The 22,125-nt window shown below is 37.7% G+C and overlaps 1 protein-coding gene across 2 annotated transcripts in view; it reads right to left on the bottom strand.

Moving 5' to 3' along the window:
* The window catches only part of LAMA1 (laminin subunit alpha 1), a 106,082-nt gene that overhangs the window by 31,409 nt on the left and 52,548 nt on the right, over positions 1 to 22,125 (bottom strand). For both annotated transcript variants that reach the window (XM_063326584.1, XM_063326585.1), the window contains exons 16-33: positions 21,168 to 21,278; positions 20,262 to 20,389; positions 19,564 to 19,650; positions 19,108 to 19,319; positions 18,506 to 18,612; positions 17,332 to 17,512; positions 15,890 to 16,026; positions 13,026 to 13,262; positions 10,442 to 10,585; positions 9,887 to 10,066; positions 9,092 to 9,277; positions 8,092 to 8,219; positions 6,904 to 7,024; positions 6,639 to 6,776; positions 4,824 to 4,945; positions 3,840 to 3,926; positions 3,390 to 3,583; positions 2,266 to 2,408 (exon numbers count right to left, since the gene is read on the bottom strand). In XM_063326584.1, the coding sequence (XP_063182654.1) occupies positions 2,266 to 2,408; positions 3,390 to 3,583; positions 3,840 to 3,926; positions 4,824 to 4,945; positions 6,639 to 6,776; positions 6,904 to 7,024; positions 8,092 to 8,219; positions 9,092 to 9,277; positions 9,887 to 10,066; positions 10,442 to 10,585; positions 13,026 to 13,262; positions 15,890 to 16,026; positions 17,332 to 17,512; positions 18,506 to 18,612; positions 19,108 to 19,319; positions 19,564 to 19,650; positions 20,262 to 20,389; positions 21,168 to 21,278 (2,643 nt within the window). The remainder of the gene's footprint in view (positions 1 to 2,265; positions 2,409 to 3,389; positions 3,584 to 3,839; positions 3,927 to 4,823; positions 4,946 to 6,638; positions 6,777 to 6,903; positions 7,025 to 8,091; positions 8,220 to 9,091; positions 9,278 to 9,886; positions 10,067 to 10,441; positions 10,586 to 13,025; positions 13,263 to 15,889; positions 16,027 to 17,331; positions 17,513 to 18,505; positions 18,613 to 19,107; positions 19,320 to 19,563; positions 19,651 to 20,261; positions 20,390 to 21,167; positions 21,279 to 22,125) is intronic.

Raw genomic sequence — 22,125 nt, 5'->3', positions numbered from 1 at the left:
AGAGAATAATAGGCTGTATTTGGCTCCAAGGTCACCTCAAAACTGTTCTATATGGCAATAAATAGGCCATTGTACCCAAATGTATCACATTTGATACAGTCAAGGCCTGCAACAGAATACCACTTCTCTAAAGATGCAAAGAAACTTAAGGCATGTCTTACAAAGAGAGCAAGTCTGGGAAAGGTTATTTTTAGATTTCAGATATTTCAGGGCCAACCATTGTAAATACCACAGTAAGTATCATTCTGCCCGACTTTTTAAAGCGATACACAGGACTATGCAACAGCTTTGTGTCAAATGGAAATTTCAAAGTCTTTTCCTCAGGATGAGGAAAGAACAAGTGAAAAGAGAAACAGAAGCTGACGCTCTTGAGCCTCCTGGGATAAAGCACAGCAAAGTTTCTTTAAAAGCCCAGTTCAAAAACCCAAAATGGGATGGCGAGTGTGTCTAGGTATGTCAGGAGGAGTAAACCAAGAGGCTTTAACTAGAAAAACAAAACTGCTGAAGTCCTCAGATGGACTGAATATGCAGAAGCAATGAGGAGCAGGTGGTGCAATTTGATTAACTTTCTCATTATTGGAAGACCCGCACCTAATGCCTAGAAAAAGAGGAAATACTAGAGTTCCTGAGTGACCAGCATGAGGCAAAGACACAACAGAGTGCAGGGGATAGCGCCTCAGGGAAGATCTGTAACTCATACAAACAAACTTGGGGATTTTTTAGCTTCTGGCTACCGTTACTTTGGTACAAGGCAAAAGGGATGGTAATCTCTGATTAGCCAGAAGAGGGGAATACCTGTTTCCAAAAAGAGAAAAATTACGAGACTACTAACTTACCCTCAAGATAAAGTTGTATAAAGAACATTGTGGCCTTACATAAACAGAACTGACATCATAGTCACAAGCGGTTTTGTATCGCTTTTAGCATCCCACTTTCAGGAGAGTGACAGCTGGCTTTGATTTGATTTTAATATTGAAAAATAAGATTTGACTTTGTTTTATAATTTAAGTGCTAAATAAAAGCTACATATTGAATAATGTTTATAGTCCCAGAAGATGATGCCCCTGAACAAACAGAAAACAATTACAGAAAGCAAGTCAATTGTATCCTTAAAGTATTACAATAATTCAGTATGTTTATGTCTTATGACATAAAGGAAGGGAAGCATAACTGAAGCCTTATAACTAAAATGTTACCAACTAAAACTAAAGGATAAGAGTGTCTCTGCTGAAGCACAAACATGTAATTTAATAAGTTTGCCTTCAAATATTGTAATTTATTAACATTTCCAAGTACATTGATTGGAATTAAGTCTGCCTTACATCTTAAATAGGTGAAATTTTAATTCAAACTCTTAATTTGCCAAATCCAGCAGCAAAAGATGTCTCACATCATTTTGATTTTGTTGTGACATGTAGGAATACAAAGAAGATAGCTTTGTTTATGTCTTACAGCTTGTCTTGCTTGATTTATGGCTGAGCAGACTCCTATCAATAAACGTGCATATTTTAGTGGTCATGAAGCAGGCAGGATTCTGTTTATCTCTGGCTTTCTGCAGAGACCACATGAACTTAAACCTCAGCAACAGTAAATGACCCTCTAGAACCACAAAATGTGGTATTTCATGCTCTGTTTAAGGGGGAGAGGAGCTGGAAGGAAAGTTTGCCACAAGCAGCACTGAAACATTCTACCTGGCCTTTGTGTCCTGAGATGGAAGACAGAGTAGGGCACACAACCAACAGGAAAGCAAACTGCTGCATCCCAGGCACCCCGGCTAACAGAGACACAGCCTGCCAGACCCCCTCCTCCTGAGGACTCTAGCGAAAACAGCCTTGAGATATATGCCTTGGCAGCTCTTTAGGAAAGGGACCGTAAAGGGAAAAGACCCGGCCTGCTGTTTCAATTTCACTGCTGAAAATTATTCCCCTTCCTTTCTGTACATCTGGGCAGACTTAGGGATGCACATAATACCCGTGAAGCATGTACATATAGCATATTCGATAATCACAGTGCTGATTGAAAAATATATTCATTCATTTATTTAAATGCTAGTACAACAAATGAAAAGAAAGTAATACAGGCAGCTAAATAACTTAAGGTATAGTTCTATACCAAATGTAATGGTCTTAATGTGGTATCACTTACACATACACACATTCAAGCCATGAACTTCAGGCAGGCTTCTGTAAATTACTGGCACACGTGAGTGGCTGCAAGTTTTGCTTCAAAGGTGTGCTAAGTATTTCTACTATTTTTTCATTTTACCTTCAGCTGTTTTGTTGCATTCTCCAACTCTGACAATATCCCATAGGGCACACGGGCAACACCAGTGAGGTTCATTGAAAGTATGGCCTTGTTGAGATTATCCAAACTGTTTAACAAAACTCCTGTGCAGTTGTCATCACAAGCTAAATAAACCATTTTAAGAGGAGGAAGCAATATTAGTATCAAAAAGAAGCCACTAAATACTGAAATTTATTTTGATTTACACAGTACGTGCCTTTACCTTTTGAGTTAAGAGTGATTAGGTATAGTAATTTTAAGTATACAGGTTTGTAATATTGCCCTGCCTTTCTGCCCCAAGAGTGGACCTATTCCAAACATGCTCTCCTTTGGTTAGCACACATTCAAGCCTTATTGATCCTGCTGGCTATGGAGCTGCTTGCTGCATTATAAGCTTATTGAGCCTGTTTAGCTATATTGCCATAAATCCAGGGTGATGCCACTGACATTCACCCAAACGGGTTAGGAAGACGGAAAATTCAAGCCTGTTGTGGTGTAATTCCATTTATTCCTCGGGGTTTTTTTTTACTTATACAAAGCAAAATCTGAGTCCTAAATCCCAATTCATTGTAAAGCAGATTACTATACTAGCTGTGGCTTTCTGCTATCCACCTTCTCATAAAGAATTACATGACTAATTATTGGTGGAATATGACTAATTATTGGTGGAGAATGCCTACATTTCTGGATAACTCCAGAAGTATTATTACAGCAACCTCCCATCCAAAGGGTTAATGACATCGGAATTCAGCATTTTCAAAGAAATAAAGGTATGATACAGACAGCAAAAAAGTATTAAAATTATCTTTCCTTAAACTTGTCTGTAACACTAAATAAGCCATTTTAAGGCTTGTCTGATGTTATGATCTCTACTGTAGTTTCCCCTGTGTTCACAGAATGGTTGAGGTTGGAAGAGATCTCTGGAGATTATCTAGTCCAACCTCCTCTGTTTTACAGAAATATTAAGTGGTTAAAATTTCTTTCCTTTCATGTAAAGAATAGGGCTTGACATCATAAAAACATTTAAGGAATAAATCATGTACACATAAATATCACTGGAACAGACCAAAGCCCATTGGGAAGTCGACAATTTAAAAACCACCTACAAAGACACTCGTCTTCCACAAGAAGATGTCTTGGTTCACACTCCTCACAGAGCTGTCCTGTCACACCTTGTTTACAGAGGCACTGGCCAGTTGCACCATCACAATTAACATGAACAGAGCCACTTGGATTGCACCGACACGGATGGCAGCTGCCACCAGGAAGCTGAGGGTCACCATAATAGCCAAGGGAGCACCTACACAGGGAGGAATGGGACACTGAACATCAGGGGATATTCATCATGAAATTAGATGTCATATTTATCTTTGAGAATCACTGATAGGTTTTTAATTAATGGCTTCTTAACAGTAACTAACAAATCACCCGAAGTCCTTGAGCAGTCATTCATATTTATGAACACTGAATCATCTACTCAGCGTACAAATATGGCTCATATTAATCAAACTGTCCTTGGGAGTTGGGGATAAATGGGATCATCGTGTGTAACTCACCTTTGACAGTACTGTCCTTCATACCCTGGGAGACAGGCATCACAGTGGTAATCCTGAGCACCTTTCAGGACACAAGTGGGACTAAAACTGGAGGAAGGATAAACAAATACCTGCTAGCACATAAACGGAAGACCATACAAGGACAGAGAACACCTTCAGCCACAGGTTGAATATTGCAAGCAACAGCATCCTCTATTCAATCTGATGCAGTGCTCTAGAATTTGCACTTTAAATTATTTGTTTCATTAAAAGTTTGCTTTCCCAACGTGACTCCATTACCGTATACTGTTAAAGTACCTTATGGCCTTCTTTTTAAAATATAAGACAAAGAAAAATGGTGTTGCATGGTACGGCTATGGTATATATCTAACTGAGACTTGCATGAGAACGTCAGAGTTGCTAGACTCTTATTCTGATTCAATTATCCCAAAGCCAACAACAAATATGCTTTTCAGGCTTCTGGAGAAAAAACAGCCTGCACAGCATTTTGATTTTCAAAATATGAAGTTAACTGTTCCACTACCAAACAAACAGATGTGTAAATTTCAAACAAGAGGGTACTTGTTCTTCCCCTAGGACATGAAAAGTTCCTGCATTGACCGGAGGTGGCCTGAATCTTTGTAAATAAAAAAGCATTATTTTTCGAATGACGAGAGAGAGACCCACATTTGAAATTAAATCATGTCAGAACAACTAACTCCATTATCTATAAAACATTCTATGTGACTGATCTACTCTTATCTTGACTTATCTATCAGTTAATCATTTTATTTTAAAACCTCACAGAGTTGCCACTAGCTGTGAACAACTCGGAATGTAAGCTTCATTTACTAAAATAGGTAGCTTTCAAATATCTAAAAATTTAGGACATGTAATGATAACTAACTCCTGTTGTGATAGCGTGGGGGGAGTAGAAGGTGGGGCATACAGCACAAGAAATCCTGAACACTAAAATGTACATTGGATTTAATAAGTTCTGGTTACCTAACAGGGTTGGCTCTGGGACAGGCACAAAGAGAGCAGTCGTTGACAGATCCAATTACTTTCCCATAGTAGCCTGGGGCACAAGCACTGCAGTAATCACCAACTGTATTATCTCTGCAGTTCTGACACACAAAAAGGAATTCAGACAGTTTAAAACAACAACAAACAAGAGGAACTTTATCTTCCCGCCAATCGATAAATGTGCACAGTTTTCAACAATCATCTCTAAATGTCACTACCCATTGGTCAGCATTCTCTGAGCTGAGGAACCTTTTATGCAAAAATAAACAGAATGCCAGCATATTTTCTTTTATGTGAATGCCCCCTCAGGCAGGCTGCCCTAATTTATGTTTTAAATTTCCATTAAGGTTTCTATATTTCTACTTCTATTAATCCAATTCAGGCCAAGGAATCACAGCACAAAGCAAAAAACCCTCAAAAGGAAAAAAAAAAAAAAAAGGAAAGAAGAAACTGATGGAAAAAATTAAACAAGATAGCTGGATGAAAAATATAAGTTTCAATGTTTCAGCAAATACCTATGAATGCTATAAACCCAGGACCATCCACAGACACTATATTTAATTTGTCAACAGTACTGATCAACAGACAGTGATATTAATATTAAAACACTAAATCGGTATTACAAAAATAATTTGATTAGTCCCCTAAGTGAATAAAATTCAGTTTCTCCCTTTTTTTGACCATTTTTTTCTTTTTTCCTTTTTTTTTTTGATTCATATTCTTGAGAGTGTGTATGTTTTAGAGGTTAGTCGAAGACAGTAAGCAATAGCAATGCAGCCTCCTATTTTACAGGAGCAGAAGTCAGAGGTGAAAACCATCGCTTTTGCTTACACTACTCAGCTGAAAATGTTTCAGTAGTAATCTTAACACGTAGGTGACTTGCCACCCCTGCGACAAGAAGCTGAGAGAGAGAATGACCAGTATTCACTAGTGTGAAAGATCTATATGTTTCGGCCTTGTAGAAATGAGAACCATAGATCTTATTAATGAGTTACATAATTTAGGACAAACCTGAAAGCGAAAGAACGGTTTACAAAAGCCTGAAGGACTAAAGAAACTCATTTAAAAAACTCTCTTCCAGAGTGAATTCAGCTGAATTTGACTTTGAACTAACCAACTCACCACTGGAAAAACAAAGAAAATGTAAAAACCCTTAGGAAAGAATACTGAGCCATACCAGAGAACAGACTTCATGTGCCTTATTTGGTTAGCTAAGAATTTGCTGTCCATGGAGCTGTCAGCGCACAAGAGAGAGGCAATGTATTAGTCAGATGTGGCCCCTCTTTGCAACCCTTTGCAATCAAATTAACTTAGCTGAGGCATATCTTTATATTACTTCAGTCTCCAGAGTTAAAAAAGCCTCACTTAAAGCTGCCCAGAGGATTCTCTTCCTGAGAGAAACAGAATTTGACTTTACCCAGTCTGTGGTGTGGTATGGCTTACTGATCCCTTTACTTCTTTTTTGTGTGACTAAGCAGACCTTGGCCAGATCAAGGACAGATGCTCAAAAAGTCTCACAGAAGAACAGCTAAACTGAACAGATACATGAGTTATTTTTAAAGTAAAATTAAAACTAAAATAATTAATTATTTGGAAGATGTTAGTTCCTAAAAAGCTTGATAGTTTTACTGAACAGACTCTATGGGAAAGATTTCCCATTTTTCAGAGTTGCAGGGGGAATTATACTTTACCCAAATAGTGCAGCCATATACTTTGCCCAGAAACTCCTTCCATAGGTTACTGCCACAGTATGTTCAGGTGAAACCAACAGAAAAATTTATAAATAGTACATACCAAGCACTTTCCAGTTTCAGGATCACAGGTTTCGCTGTGGTTGTTGCACTGACAGGGCACACAAGGTGCTATCAGAGCGTGAGGCTCTTTGACACTGAGTTCTGTATGCCTTCCCCTGTAGTATCCTGGAGCACAGCTCTATTTGTAAGGGGAGTAAAGTAAAAAATATATATAATCCAGTTACAAACAATTCTAAAAGACGTTTAAGTAACTTTTTTTATTATCTCACTATTAGACACACAAGAAGTATTCAAGGATTCTATACCTGACAGGACAATCCAGCATAACCAGTAGGACATCTACATTGCTCTACAAGATGAGCTCTAGCTCTGCCTAGATGCATTTCTTCAAACTTCACTGCAATTTCCATTGAGATATTTGCAATTCTACAAAATATATGCAGAAGAGAGTGTGAATATCTAGAGAAATGGCACCAAAACTGAGATCCAAACACTTCTATGCTTCAAGGTCAGGGCTACATGCATAATCTCCCATGATTCCCTTTTCCTCATGCAAATATCTCAATCAAATCTGAAGATTCTTTACGTATTTATGGAATTTTAGAACCTAAACCAAACAAATCAGAAGTACTTCAAAGTAATATAGGTTGAAGCCATTGGTCTGCAATGGTTGACAAACCTACAATACAAGAGTATGTATTTCTGCCTCAGAAAACACTAGACAGAAATACATCTGGTTTGTCCCACAAATTTTTGGACAGAGCTAACAAACATATAGGTGACGGGCTGCAAATCAAAAATAGTCCACATCTGGAAGTGGAATCACACCTCTTCACATCTGTGAAGATGTACAGATATTGGGTTTTCACTGGATGCATTTCTGGGGTTTTTTTATTAGTTTCCGAGCTGACAGATGCAATGACTATATCCCATCTCCTCCTTCTCATTAGTAACCTAGTTCTGTTCAAAATGGCAGTAAAAAGCTACCATTCTGAGGTGGGAATATTTTACTACCACTGCCATAAAGAAGTGGTTTATTATCACTGCACATAAGGCTACAGGAGAGATCTAGATTGGTACAAACCTGAGAACTTAGGGAGCTATGTTTCAACTGAAAAAAAAAACAATCAAAATTTTCAATACCTATAAAAATAAAATGGGAAAGAAATAATTTAGAAATCATCTAACTGTATCACCCATCCTGCAGAACACTGCATCAGCTTGTAAGGCTCTGTGCTTCTTTATGAGCTTTCCTATCAAAGTAAGCAGCAGAGACATTTAGTATTTCACAGAAAAAAAATTAAAAATGGATTCCACTGCCATTATAGGTCATAAATGTTTCCTTATCAGAAGAGCAAAAGTCATAAATAGGAAATTGGAAATTTCTCTAATTTGAGTTAAAATCTTTATTGTATAGCTCAGCTGGGACTATTTCTAGGTTAAATTACAGTAAATGCAATATAATAAGTAAATGCAATCAGAGATTGCTTTACCTGCTTTGCTGTAATCCTTGGCCATAAGCTGCCTTGATAAGGATGTATTCAACATTGCTTAGCACAGACATGAAGTCAGAACGTAAGACAGGCTCATCAGATACAGAGTTAAAATACTTCCAAGAATCCTAGGGAAACATAACATGTATTATTAAAACCATGAGTGTTGAAGCTCACTTCAAGTTAGTGTTCTCTTTCTCCTTATGTGTTCTTTTTGAAATGCAGTCATAGTGTCTATGTCTAAACCCTAGGTCCCAGAAAATCCAAAATCATGGTCCACGTTAGAACAAGACATGGGTTTATATCATTTCTCCTCTCCTTCCCTTCCCTGCACTCAACTTCCCTGACCAGTTTCTACAGGAAAGCAGTCAAGGCCTGCATGGCACAGCTTCTTCTGGCTAGATCTGGAGAACCCAGACAGCCAAAAGACCTGGACTTCACAGCACTCATTTTATGAGAAGTTAGAAACAGCTGCTGTAACTGTATCCCGCCTCCTGTCAAGAAGAGAGACTAGACCTCACCTCAGCCTCAGTCAGCAGGGAGTGCCAGAGACCAAAGGAGATCTTCGCTATCTTCTCTGAAATTGTCCAGTGGGCACTACTGCAACTTACTGCTCCTGCTAGGCTAAGATTCATGCCCCATGTGATGCTCCTGGGCTGTGAACGTAACATACGGGCTACAAAATTATGAGACTGACTGAGAATGACAATACCTGGCTGCCTGTCATTTACCACTGAATTCTGAGTCTGTGTTTGAAAAGCTTGCCACAGCCACATCTTCAGCACTTCCAAAAGTGAAAACAATATCAAAATGTTATGTGCTGCTACAGCACAATATTCCCAGCCATTTTTCCCTAAAATAGATGCATTTTAATCCAAGTGTTCTCAGTCTATTTGAAATCAGATACGCATTTTTCAAAGTGTTTTATTAAATACATAGAACTTTTCTGTAAATGCTCATAGAAGAAAAGAAAGATTTCCACACCAATGTTTGGGCTTACCTCCTTCATTTCTACTTCCTTGTCAGTTCTTACTCCATTTTCTGGCGAAGGGATGTCTACATAGATGACCAACTTGCTGGTGTGACCTCCTTTCATTAGAATCTGTGGCTCAAAATTTGAGGTTCCAAAGCCATCCAAAGCATAAAAAGCAACAGTATATCTCAGCTTCCCCCCATAGGCCATGAGCTGTTTCGATAAAAAATTATTACTTTTATTTATTCCAAGGTTAGAGCTAAAATATTTTATCATCATCAGAAGACTTGAAAACTGTCAGTTCTTTGAAGAATTGGCAATAAAACATGAAAATTGACTGAAACTCAGCAGGTTTTACACCAAGGTTAAATGCGTATTTCTAAAAAGCAGTCTCGGTTTCTTCTCTTAGGCCCTTTCAAGGTGTGCACTCAACTTTCATTTAATTCCTAAGCAGCAGAGATTCCATGATCTACATACTGAATCTAACGTCAAGGCTGAAAAGTCTTTCAGGTTTCTAAAATAAAATTGAATACATCATTCTCTCCCACCCCACACAATCTCTGAAGAGTAACATGTTAATTAAATATGGGTGTTAACAATTCACAGGGTCAAGAAAAATCTCATTAGGAAAAGATAATGTAAACATATTGTTTGTGCTTGCTATAAATAAGTTAAGCCACTGAGTGTTTATAATATTATGACCTATAAGAACAGAACTAACGCAGAAAAATATTATCAAAGTGACTACTATACAATAAAGGAGAGACTATTAGACAATAAAGCAATTATCTACAAGGCATTCTAATTATTTAATGATCTCACCTGGTCTCCCTGAAACTGCTCTGGTAACCTCCAGTAAAATGTTTCTGTATTTAAGTATTTTCTGACTATGGCAGCATCCAGTAAAACATCAGGAAATTGTGAAAATACTCCTTCCACTGTTCCAGTTAGGTTACTTTGAGCTACTACATGCAGAATGTACTGATCTGGAGTTAAGGTTATCTGCAACACAAAGAGCAAAAGATTCATTGAACAAAAATATCTCAGTGTAATATGGTATTAACAGTGTTAGCTGCTTTAGTATAGTCAATAGTCCATCTTAGAGTAATAAATGCCCAATCAAAAAAAATTGGGAAATATATTTTATATTTATATTTTTAAAAAAGCAACAAGTGAAACACAAGGTTTCATAAATAAGACTATGACCACCTACCATTTGCTTTCTATTTTGTTCTGCCATATGCCACTGCGACCGTAAGCTACTGAATTACATTCCGCCTGATTCATTAAATGTATGCAGCCTTACGCACACCAGTGTGGCGCCTAACCTGAGGATAACACCAAACTCTGTCTGTATATTTATGTCACTCTACTTACAGGAATTCTCACATGATCTTCTAGTTCAGAACAAAATGTGGACATCCCAAAACAGAAGCACGGAGTACAACCTAGTGCATTGTTAGCAGACAGAGCAAAAGTTCCAGGTTTACATTCACTGCATTGTAGACCAAATACATTTTCCTGGAGGAAATAAAAAAAACACAACAGCACACTCATATTACTTTGCTAGCTGAATGAAAGATGGTTCTTTTTGGAAGAAAAACTAGTTGCTATGTAAACTACATAATAGGAAGTTAATTATTGTATCTATTCTGTTTTCCTATGCAATATATTAGTCATTATTTACCACTGCCTTTTTTTCTTTTTAAATACACCAAACATGCAAGCTAAACTCATGTATTTGATTTTCTAGAGAAAATTCGCAGCTATACATTTCCATTCAAGACAGAAAAATCTTTCCCCCTGCCCCCACCCCCCCGCCCAAGTCTGGAAAATGGGCTCTCCAAGACAAAGAAACTGCTCAGTACGAATAGGAATCAGCGGACCTATTCCCAAGCATCTGTTTTTGCACTCAATTCCCAGCTGGTAAACCCCACTTGAAGAAACACCCAAAACTACAGTCAGTGCCCACTGGCACCTTTAACCAGAAGACTGGAGAGAGACCTATGAAGGCATACATTTCTTGCCTTGAAGTAAATTCTTTTCTATCAATCTTTCAAGAACAGACTCTCACCTTTTCAGAAAAATCTGTCCTACTAAATCTCTACATTTAATGTTTCCTTTTTTTATATAACAATGTCGATTCAGACTTCACTATTACTATTAGCAATATACGTGAGTTATTCATTAGCACTGACTTTGGTTATAGCATAGAAAACAAATTTGAACTTGCAACATTTTAAAAAATCCTGAAATTCTCCATCTTTTATTTGTTAGTTTCATCCTATTATTATCATTTGGGTAGTCAAACAAGCAGGCTGTATCATCTGAATCTGTGTGCTGCTCCCAAACCTAATAAAACCACGTGTGTATAAGCAGGAAAAACTTCTCTATATTTCATTTCTTCCATTTGTGTAACGAGGATAAGAATATAATAGCTTATTCACTTGACTTTTCTAACATTTAATTAGTTTTTTAAAATACTTTCACATCTAGGATGGAAGAAGCTGTAGAAGCGCTGTCTGTCTCTACACAGAGAATGAAATAATTCATTGACAAAACAGTATGTAGGGAATTTATGCTTTTAAGTTAAGAGAAAAACAACCTTCTTATCAGGGATTGTGTGCTCAAAAACTTCAAGATTAGGTCATTTAATGTGACCTGCACTCAGAAGTGCACTCTTGCAGCAAAGTATTTCTAGACTCTATGAAGGAATTGTTTTCCCTCACTTGAGGCAGTAACATTTTCCTTGTATTGCCCATTGCATCAGAATACTTTTATCTGTTACAGCTGGTTCTTCTCCAATGTTCTACATGTACTGAAAAAAACCCCACAATTTTAAATACCAACTAAGGAATAACGCATATGAGTTACGAACTATTATTATTGGAACTATTCGCAAGGCAAAATGCAACTGTAGAAAAAAGCAAGTGGGATAAATAAAACACGTAAAAATCATACCATAAAAAATAGTTCATATGGCACTGCTCTTGGTATCAAAGGCATTTACATCATTCAGAAAAACACAGTGACCCTGAAGTCACTAGCACCATTCTCGTATATTTAATAAAATTTACAAAAATTTTGTCCCAGAACTCACAGCCAGCGCTTTACCCTATTCAAAAGGAGGCAGATAGAAATGTAGGAGCAAAAGAAAAAGCAAGACAAATGCATCCTCATTCATTTCTACCTTACAACACTAATCCACGAAAAAGAGGACTCTGAACGTACAAGAATGACGCGGTCACAGAAATTCACTTAATACAGAATAAACACATGGATCTTACATTGAGCAAATGTAATCTATTTGAATTTAGGACTGCAGCAAAACCATAGTCGTGAAATATGCCAAATCCTGTACAAGACTAGAACGACACCAGCCATTGTTCTATCAGATGTACAGTGGCTGTTTTGCAAACTTAGCAAGTATTCAGCATTACTCAGATAGAAATTACTTTCTTTGATTAGGTATACAATGGGTCTTGCTCCTGACTTCTTAACGCACATCCACATCAAATTCCATGAATTCTGTCTAAAAGTACTGGGCCACAGTAATTTTGTGACCACAAAATGGGAATAAAATTACCTGGCTACGTAAAACAAAACAAAAGGAGGTAGGAGAGACAAACTGCCTAGTATTATCATAGGAATTTCTGAGAACAGAAATAACAGTGCCATGTTGGTAACATTGCTACCTTCTCTGCTTACGATTGTTTTGCATCTGTCCAAAGTGGTAAACCTCATTTGGCAGTTTTTAACACAGCTGATTAATAATAACACCTGTTTAGCTCTGGCACAAAAAATCCTTTAGGGGCAATTTGGGTGTCCTCGGAAATGTCTCAAAGAAGGGATACAGATTGCCTTTTGAAGTCCTTTCAGCCCTACACCTTCTGTGACTTCGATGTAATAAATGACCAGAAAAACCCAATGCTGTCCCAAAAGTGTCTGAATACTTCAGTACCTTGCAGGTACAGATGCCAGTTTCTTCTTCACAACCACAAAGTCCTTCAGTGTCATCACACATCTCCGCTTTGGTTCCACTCAAGTCGCAGTCACAGGCAACACAGTCCGGATAGTCCCTGTAGCCTAATGCACACCTGGAACAATCTAGTCCTCCAAATTCAACCTTGCACTGGCATTGACCCGTCAACACGTCACACTGGAGATTGGCTGAACCAGTGTCGCTACAGTTGCAAGCCTTAGATGAAAAGAAGAAATGTTCATAAATAGCAGATCTTTAAAAACAATTTTGTTACAACAGAAACACCACAGTAAATTTAGAGTGTCCCTTAAAACTCAATGTTTGTCAACAACTACCATACAATAATAAAAGGGAAGAACTTCCACATAGAAATGGGGTTGTTTGGTTAGTATTTGAACAAAGAACTGCATTTCCAGTAAACAGTGGATGGCAAAAAGTAACAAGCTCTGTTGATTCCCAGATCTGGGTTGGGAATCAAGGGAGTTGAAGGAACCTGTTCCAGAAAAAAAAATAAACCCAAAAAACTTTATTCAAAATAGTATGCATTGAGTGCAGCAAGTAAATTAAAATGTTAAATGTTACATAAAAGTCAGAGGAAAGAAACCCCTAAGTACAATAATTTTATAAGTATGATAGAAAGAAAAATCTTAATACTGACATTCTTTTAAGATGTCGAGAAGCATTAATAGGGCCTACAACTTGCTCGAGCTTCATTTACTATCTGATGAGTAATTAAGAATCTCTTTGCATTCAAAGGTGGGAAGCTCAGCATGCACTGCAGCTCAGTACTAAAGGAATACTGTTCCCTGTCAGAGCCCATCCTTCTTTATGCGATCAGTAATATGAACCTGTTATTACAAATATGCAAACTGGATGTACTTAATTTGTTTTTCTTTTTTGAAGCAGATCTAATCTTCAGTCTTAATTTCATCTCTATGGCTACTTAACAGGTCCAATTTTGCTCTGTAGTTATTTCTAACAGTGCAGGCAAAAAGTACATTCATCACCTGACTGTGAGCATTTTCCCTGAGTCTTCTTTCCTTATGATCTCTCTTTGAGATGAAAAGCCTTACTTTGTAAAGCTCTACACAAAGACCCACATCACTATGTATCCTTTAGCGTTCTTCTCAAGCCGGCTGCTGACCATTAGTACTCTTTGTATTAAGTAGTTTTTACTCTAGCAGCAAGCACTAGGTACTACACTGCCTAGTCTAATACACTTTATGAGCAAGCAAGTTGACAACTTTGACACACAGATATCATTAAAGGTCTACGTCTCTGAACATCAAACCCTATTTTAAGAATCATAATAGAAATAATTTACATGTACTTCAATGTCTATCTATATGTGATAAAGATAAATAAGAACTTCTAAGGTCTGACTAACTGTGCTGTAGCACACTTGAAAAGGGTTGTAAGCAAAACATGACTCTGCTCCATCACTGCACCCAGAAATGGATGCTGAATACCAAGAAAACTGCAAGAAACCGAGAGAGATGAAGTATCCCACTATTGCAGTCTGTGTTGCAAAAGCAGACCAGCTGGGTTTCTGATAGCATCTCCCCCATTTCATCCCTGTAGAGAGCGTGCAAGAGCCTTTCCAGGGTTTGCCAGTAGACATTGCACCATATCTCAACCTGCCACAGCTGACTCTTCAGCAGAGGGGAGCCTCTGTTGGGACCGTTACCTGCAGATCACAATATTGTTGGTTGCATCAAGAAAGTAACTAAAATACATTAGCATAATTCATGTTAATTACTGTGATGCTGTAACCAAAAGGAATGCTAAAAAACTTAGCAAAAGTGAGCAGTTACATATTTAATTAAAACTTGATCATTGGCAATTGCTGTGGAATCACCCTATGAAAGGAACACTTCAAGGGAAATGCACAGGGACCAGCACGGTGTATTTGCAGAACATTAGGTAAGAATGACAGTCGCTGGTAGCTGACAAAGCTGTGGTTTAAAGAGCGGCTGCCAAGTAAGTTGCTATAAATCACTAAGATGGTAAACTCTGAAGAGATATTATAGGACTATTTTATCATCCTTACTCTAAGAAATTAAAGACAGGAAAAAGAAAACAATTTGTCTGATACTTGTACTTGTCAAGTACTTACTGCGTATAATGACAGATCTTGTCAAGTTGATTATATTTGTGGCTTCTCCATTGAAATTACCCATCACATTCATGTAATTCTGAGGCTTTTTAAAATCTCAATATTTATAAAATAAAGATTGGCCCAATGCCACATCTGTCAGGAATTTACTGCATGAACCTAATTGCGCAAATGGTAGCTACTCCTTGGATCTGCAGGGACTTTGGCATTTTACTGCTTAATCATAAATATTAAGCTGAGATAATGGCAGTTACCATTTTTCCATTCACGAAATAGTAACTACCTTATACCATTTTAATTTTAAATATTCAGACAAAAAGCATGCAGTGACTTTCAAGATAAGCTAGATTTTGTTCTTGAAACCATAATATCATCGCTCCTTGATTAACACAGAAACTATGTTCTTTGCTGCCAATTTTTGCTATGAATCTGTTCTAGTATCACTATTTAAGCAACTAAAAGTTAGAATACACACTTCAAAATTTTACTAGGATCCATGCAGAATGGGCACTCTGATCAGGTTTTTCAAAGACAGCTTTCTTAGAAGGTTCCTCAATAAAGACTTTACAGTCTGATTTTTTATTTTTATTTTTTAATGTAAGCATGTTGCAGTAACACTTTGAGATAGATAATAAAGATTGAGGTTCTGAAAACAGAGTCCAATTCTGACATTAGCATAAGGCAAATTGCTTTTAACAGCCATGGCTTTTCAGTTAGCCTATCATACCTTGCACCCAAGTTTAGGAGAGAGTCCCCAGTGATTTTCCTCACAGAGTTCACATTTCGGTCCACGAGTGTGAGGGGGACAAATGCATTGGCCAGAATCAGCATTACAGTTGTTCTGAGTATGGGCGCAGTCACAGGCTGCAAGAGAAATAGGACTGAATGATTAGCTTTATCCTTGCTTTAGCTACAGAGAAGCAATTCCAAAACCACTGATAGTCTTACTTTTCTTAATTATACAGTACAGTTTATCCATTCCACCAGGAACTCCTTGCCATCCCTAATCACTGAGAAACAAATTATGACCACAGTGACATTTCATCTTTCCATTGAAAGCCCATTATTGCTTCTTGACATAGCCTGTTTGGTGGTTTAAAAAGCAGTGCTGCATTTCCATGGGGGAACCAACAAAGCCAAATAAAATTATTGTGGAGAAGAATAAATTTGCAGGAAAAGAAATCCTATTACAGAGGATACAAAACTCATCAGGAGATATGATAATGTTCTCAAGCAGGTGAAAGGATTAATCTCAGGAATTAGTACTTTTCAAAAATTGCTTAGTGAATAATAGGGATGGATAACTATTTTTATAATAACTGACTGCTGTAAGAAGCACTTGCCTTTTTAAGAAATGCAATACTATTCTTGCTAAAAAGCAGAAGTTTAGAAAAGCGGGTTTATTAACTGTTTTAATAATATTTACAAAATTTTCAGGACTGAAACAGTTAAAGGTACCTAAGGGATCTTCTATTCTTAGTAAAGACACAGTATATATGTTCCAAACCATAATCCTATCACATATTCTCACTGCAGATTCCATATTACTATACTATTTGAAGCATGAAAAAAAACGTTTCTGCCAGGTTGAAGAAATGGTAGACATTCCTTTAGCTATCCTGTGTTGAAAAGGGCATCTTATTAACATCATAAATTAGTTTTTTTGATGGCATGTTCTCTGTTTGGGTTAAAATTTTCCTCTGTATCATGATTAAAATTTGTACACATCTAAGTAATAATGGGAAAACAGTCAATGACATCTTATCAAAGTATAAAATATATTTTAAAGAATTAAATGAAAAAAACAAGGTAAAAGTCTGTAAGAGTAGTAGCTCTGAACTTTTACAATTGCAGAAATAAAGAAGTTTCTATTCTATCTGAAGGACTGAAGGGTTTTGTCAAAAAAGAGACAAAGGATCTATTGAGGACGTAGTATTTCTCTCATGCAACCTTTATGAGTTGTCATTTCATAGTCACCACCTTTCACAAGCACAATAAGCAATCAAAGAAATGTTTTGTTCCCTAGCTTAATCAAAGTATTAGGAGACCATTCTACAGATTTTTCTGTATAGTCATCAAAACAACTGACCTTTGACAGAGTTTAACATAAAATGTATTGCTGAAAGAAATTCCAGACAAATCCTGAAAGGATCATGGATTAGAGCTTACGTGTGCAGCCACCATTCTGGAACGCATGAAAGCCATGAGCACAACGATCGCACTTTTCTCCAGCCACTCCTGGTACACAGTGACACTGCCCCTGACGATTGCAGTCCTCGGAGACTGAGCCAAATTGACTGCAATTGCAGGGAATGCAGCCAAATCCAGTAAGCAGGCCATAATAACCATTCTATTGGACAGAAAGTAAATACATTTGAGCGATATTTCATAATTTTTTGAAAACAATATGATGTACACTCTTATTTTCTCTTATTTACTTTCCCTGCTGTCTGACCTGCATGAATATTGGGCAGCACTGTGTGACTGCTGTGGGAGAACACCCTGGCCTTATGGCTTCACTGTTCCCAGCTATATGCAAGTATGCGTCTGGGTGAGAAAGTGAACACTGAAACACTCTCTTGGTCCTCCAATCTCCTTAGTGAGACTTTATGTTTTAAAGTTTGAAGTTATTTTAATTTAAAGACTTCCACGAGGTGAGGGTGGATTGTGCTGATCAGGCACAGATTTCTGCGAATGTGAATGAAAGACTAGAACAGAGCAGGTCAGTGACATCCTGTATATGTGGATTGAAAGGCATTCAGCTGGGCTGGCACAGGGGCAGTAACTGGGCACAGATTTCCTGCTCTGGTCTCTGAGGCAGTTCTACACTTAGCGAAGTCTGGGAACTGTTGTTTTGTATCACCCGTGAACATCTACTTGTTCTTGTAACAGGCCTGCCTAGCTGAATCCCTTTGGTGTTCAGCCATGAAGTATTTATTATCCCAAGCCACATTCTTCAGATATTCCCACTCCGCCTTAATTTTGCAGAAGCACAGCACCAAGATCCCTTCAGGTCTGTTGCCAGTGTTCAGTTTGGTTTTTTGGTAAGCCAACATGACCGCATGCTGTCCTCAAGTGCAGCACTAGCCTGAACAGCCCTATACAGAAGGGTGCTGAGTCAACTATATAGCTTTGCATCTGCAAAGAGCACAGGCAGAGTAATTTGCAACCACAAAAGCTTGTGCAGACAAACCTTTGGTCTCTGCTCCAGCAACTGAACCCCTCTCCCCTCAATATAGTTGCTGCTATTCTCTGTATCTGTTCTAATCAATATCTATAAATAAACACGAACACCAAGACACAAGAAAATGCAGATATTAAAAACAGGCAAATATTTGCTTACCAAGCACTTATCACATCTTTCTCCGATCACATTTGATTTGCACTGACAGAAGCCTGTCTCATGATGACAAGTACTCGAAAGGGAACCATTCACATGGCACTCACAGGCTTATGTTTAGACAAAAAGAAACCAAATAAAAAAATTATTAATGTCTATCTGTGTGCCTTCTTCACTATATAGAATTACTATTTGGTATAAATGTGTGTTTCACCTTTTATATCCCATAGTTAATACACTACAGTAATACCTGTACTACACATTTGGGCTAAAAGATAGAAAAAAAATCACCTCTGTGAACAGATACATTTGAGAAGTTTGTTTCTTCCAGCCCTATATGTAACATCCAGAAGTAGGAAATGTCTACAGCAAGTCACAGCATCAAGCAAGCCAGTAAACTGTAGGAATATGAAGTGTCAGACCCCAGCATAATACAATCCTTCCTCAGGCTAACGCAACCTCATAGTTTTCAACTGCACTTGCCAACTCACAACTTGGAGATTAACTCGTTCAGCAAAGTTACTTGTCTCCCTATCCATTCTACTACATGCACACCACATTTTTGTGCTCTTTAAATTTTGAGAGTAACAATAATATCTTATTACCACGACAGTTTTTCTCAATCACTGCATCGCCATAATACCCCTCAGCACACTTTTCACAGTGGTGACCTGCTGTGTTCCCCAGACATTTCAGGCATTGTCCTGTGAAGGTATCACAGTGGTCATCTTCTTGTGGGTTTACATTGCCATTGCATTCACAAGGAGTACACGATTGTCCAGGCACGAGTGGATTTCCATAGTAACCATTAGCACACCTGCACCAGAGATTAAAAACTTCATCAGCTGGAATGCAGTCATGTCAAACACTCTCCTCACCCAAGGGAGTATTTCCTATTAATTTTTTATCTAAAGTGTCTCTGTATTACAAGCAAAGACAAATGGGAAGGAAAATTTTATTAGGAATGTTCTGTACATGTGGTATGAACAACTCAAGGCATGTAGGATGATGAACAGTTAGTTATGACAATGATATAGATACTTTACCCAAAGCATACATACCTTTCACACTGAGAACCAGTATAACCTGGAAGACATTTGTCACAGACAATTCCACCTCCTTCACTCAGCTGGCAAGTAGGACTGAAACTAACAACAATACGTCTGGCAGTCAGTATCAATACACAGAATCACAAGACTTCTACAAACATTTAATATCCACCACTCACGTCCATGCACCTATCTATAAAACAATGTGGTTGCAAATTTTTCTAGATTAACATCAATGCTTTAAACATTACAAAATGTCAAATAAAGTTGTCATTTTCAAAATCTCTTATTGAGGTTTTTTTTCTTTTAAAGGAAAGGAAGATTTTAAAAATTCCTAAGAACCTGGCCCTCATTCTAGCAAATCTGTCCAATTTCTGCACCGAGCTCCTCTTTTTCACATGCAACACTTCTGCCCTTATACTGTTTTCTGAAACAACATGAAAGATAACGGTGATTTTGCTGCCAAGGATAGGTCAAAGAATTACTTTTCCCCTTCATGTACAAATTGCACCAGTTCACTCAGCCTGTCTTAAGCTTAGTCTATACATTGTCTACCTGGAAAAACAACGTTTCTATAAGACAGGCTCAAATGAAAAGGGAGAAAAAAAGTCCTTCTCTCTCTCTCCATCAGATTTCTTGACATTTTTTTCTTCATCTCGCTTTCTGATTTTGCTGAAGATGCAAAAGAAAGTCACACATAAGCAGCTTACTTGTTCGCAGCAGAACTCAGAGGACATGCACAGGGCTGGCAGTCCTCCGAAGTTCCTTGGGATGGACTTCCATAGAAGCCAGGCAAGCACTGATCACAGAAAGGTCCTGTTGTGTTGTGTTGACAAGCCTGTGAGACATGGAAAAAATCTTTTCGTGTTTACTCTTGTTTTTTTCAGCCCCTGAGGGATCCCTGCAGAAGTCTGCATGCAGTATAACATTCCAGGTGACAGCATGAAGAACAGAGTAGAACTTTGAAAGTAAGTGGGTTTTTTTTTCCGAGTTGTAACAACAAATTCTAATTTTTCTTTCCTACACTTTAGAATATACTTTACACCATGAAAGCAGCCACATTACTCATATGCAAACTTAAAACATATTTTGCATATTGCACACATTTGCAGTAACAAACTTCTTACACATTTCTTACTGGTGTTTAGCCATTGTATTTCTGTGACCTTTAAATTTCAGAAAAGATCTGAGAGCTAAATTCTTTCTTCAGAAGGTAATGTGTAATTTCAACTGATGTCAGTCATGAGAGATGCATATATACCTGAAAACAAATATTCACCCAAAACACTGCTTAATTTTGTTAATTTCAGGAAAAGTTTTATTGTCACCTGCAGCAAGCAGAGTTAAGATTTTTATCAGCCAGTATACGGTGACATTTTTATTTTGGTTCTAATTATTCCCCACTTGAAACAATAAACTGAAAAAAACCTTTACTGGAGAACAATTTAATGGAGTCTCCTGAACATATTCTGAAGTAAACAAGGAACAGCAAAATAAACACTTGGTACCCATAGCTTGAAATTTATGTACACTGTAGACCTGTCTCCCACAGCCAAAATGCTCTCCTAACTCCTAAACAGATGCTTAAAACACAAACACTTGGAAGGATGACTTACAAAGCAAACACCATGAATATCACACTCAGTTGCATGCTCATTGCATTTGCAGGGTTGACAAATACCTCCAAAGAGTATTCCATCCACACGGTAGTACCCAGGGAGACAGGACTGAAAAGAAACGAGGGTAAAAAAGCAGTAGCATTATGTATGTTAAAAGTACACATCAAAACATTTTCAAAGAGCCCACTTTGGACCACCCACAAACTCATTCACATTGTGGTAACTGAATGCTCTTTCAGCTCTATTTATGTCACCGCAGCTCTTTTCTGGTGGTTGGTTTTTACTTGCACTGGATAAAGTGGATAGAATTAACTCCATGAAACTTTTGATTCAGCCCTTTGTCCCCTGGAGGCACATAAGTTAAGTTTTGTGCAGTTGAACATGTGAAGTTCTTTATTATGGGACAATAAAAAACAGATGTTCTATCTCCTCTGCAGAATCATTAACGATGCTATGGCACAAGGCTTCATACTGAAATTATTTGTCAAAATACTTCCTGCTATTTTGCAGATGGTGCTCTGCCTCCGCAATCCACTATTCACAGATATATAAGACACCACCTTGTGAGACACATTTGACCCTTGTGGGATCTTCCAAAGGCTAGCATTCCTCCCTGCTAAGATTCCTTATTGCCTCCATAAACCTAATGACATAAACCAGAAATAAACCGTACACGATTCAGATCCAGGAAAAGTGCTATTAATGAGTAAGGTAAGCTCAAAACAGCTTCACAGAGCTTTTACAGCTGCTCCCTCTGCAACACTGATGTTATAAAGTATATCATCATATTTTAGTGCTACCAAATAGAATTCGAGAAATAAGTTTAAAATCCCATTTAGTGTATCTGGAAGAAAATATCTACAGTACTTTGTACAGTATAGTAGACAGCATTTCACCACAGAACATAAACATTTATGGCAGTATAATTAAAGGCAGCCTGCCTTTAAAACCTACA

This window comes from Chroicocephalus ridibundus, chromosome 2 (assembly GCF_963924245.1).
Source record: "Chroicocephalus ridibundus chromosome 2, bChrRid1.1, whole genome shotgun sequence".
Taxonomy (NCBI): Eukaryota; Metazoa; Chordata; class Aves; order Charadriiformes; family Laridae; genus Chroicocephalus; species Chroicocephalus ridibundus.
This window is presented reverse-complemented; position numbering and strand designations above follow the sequence as displayed.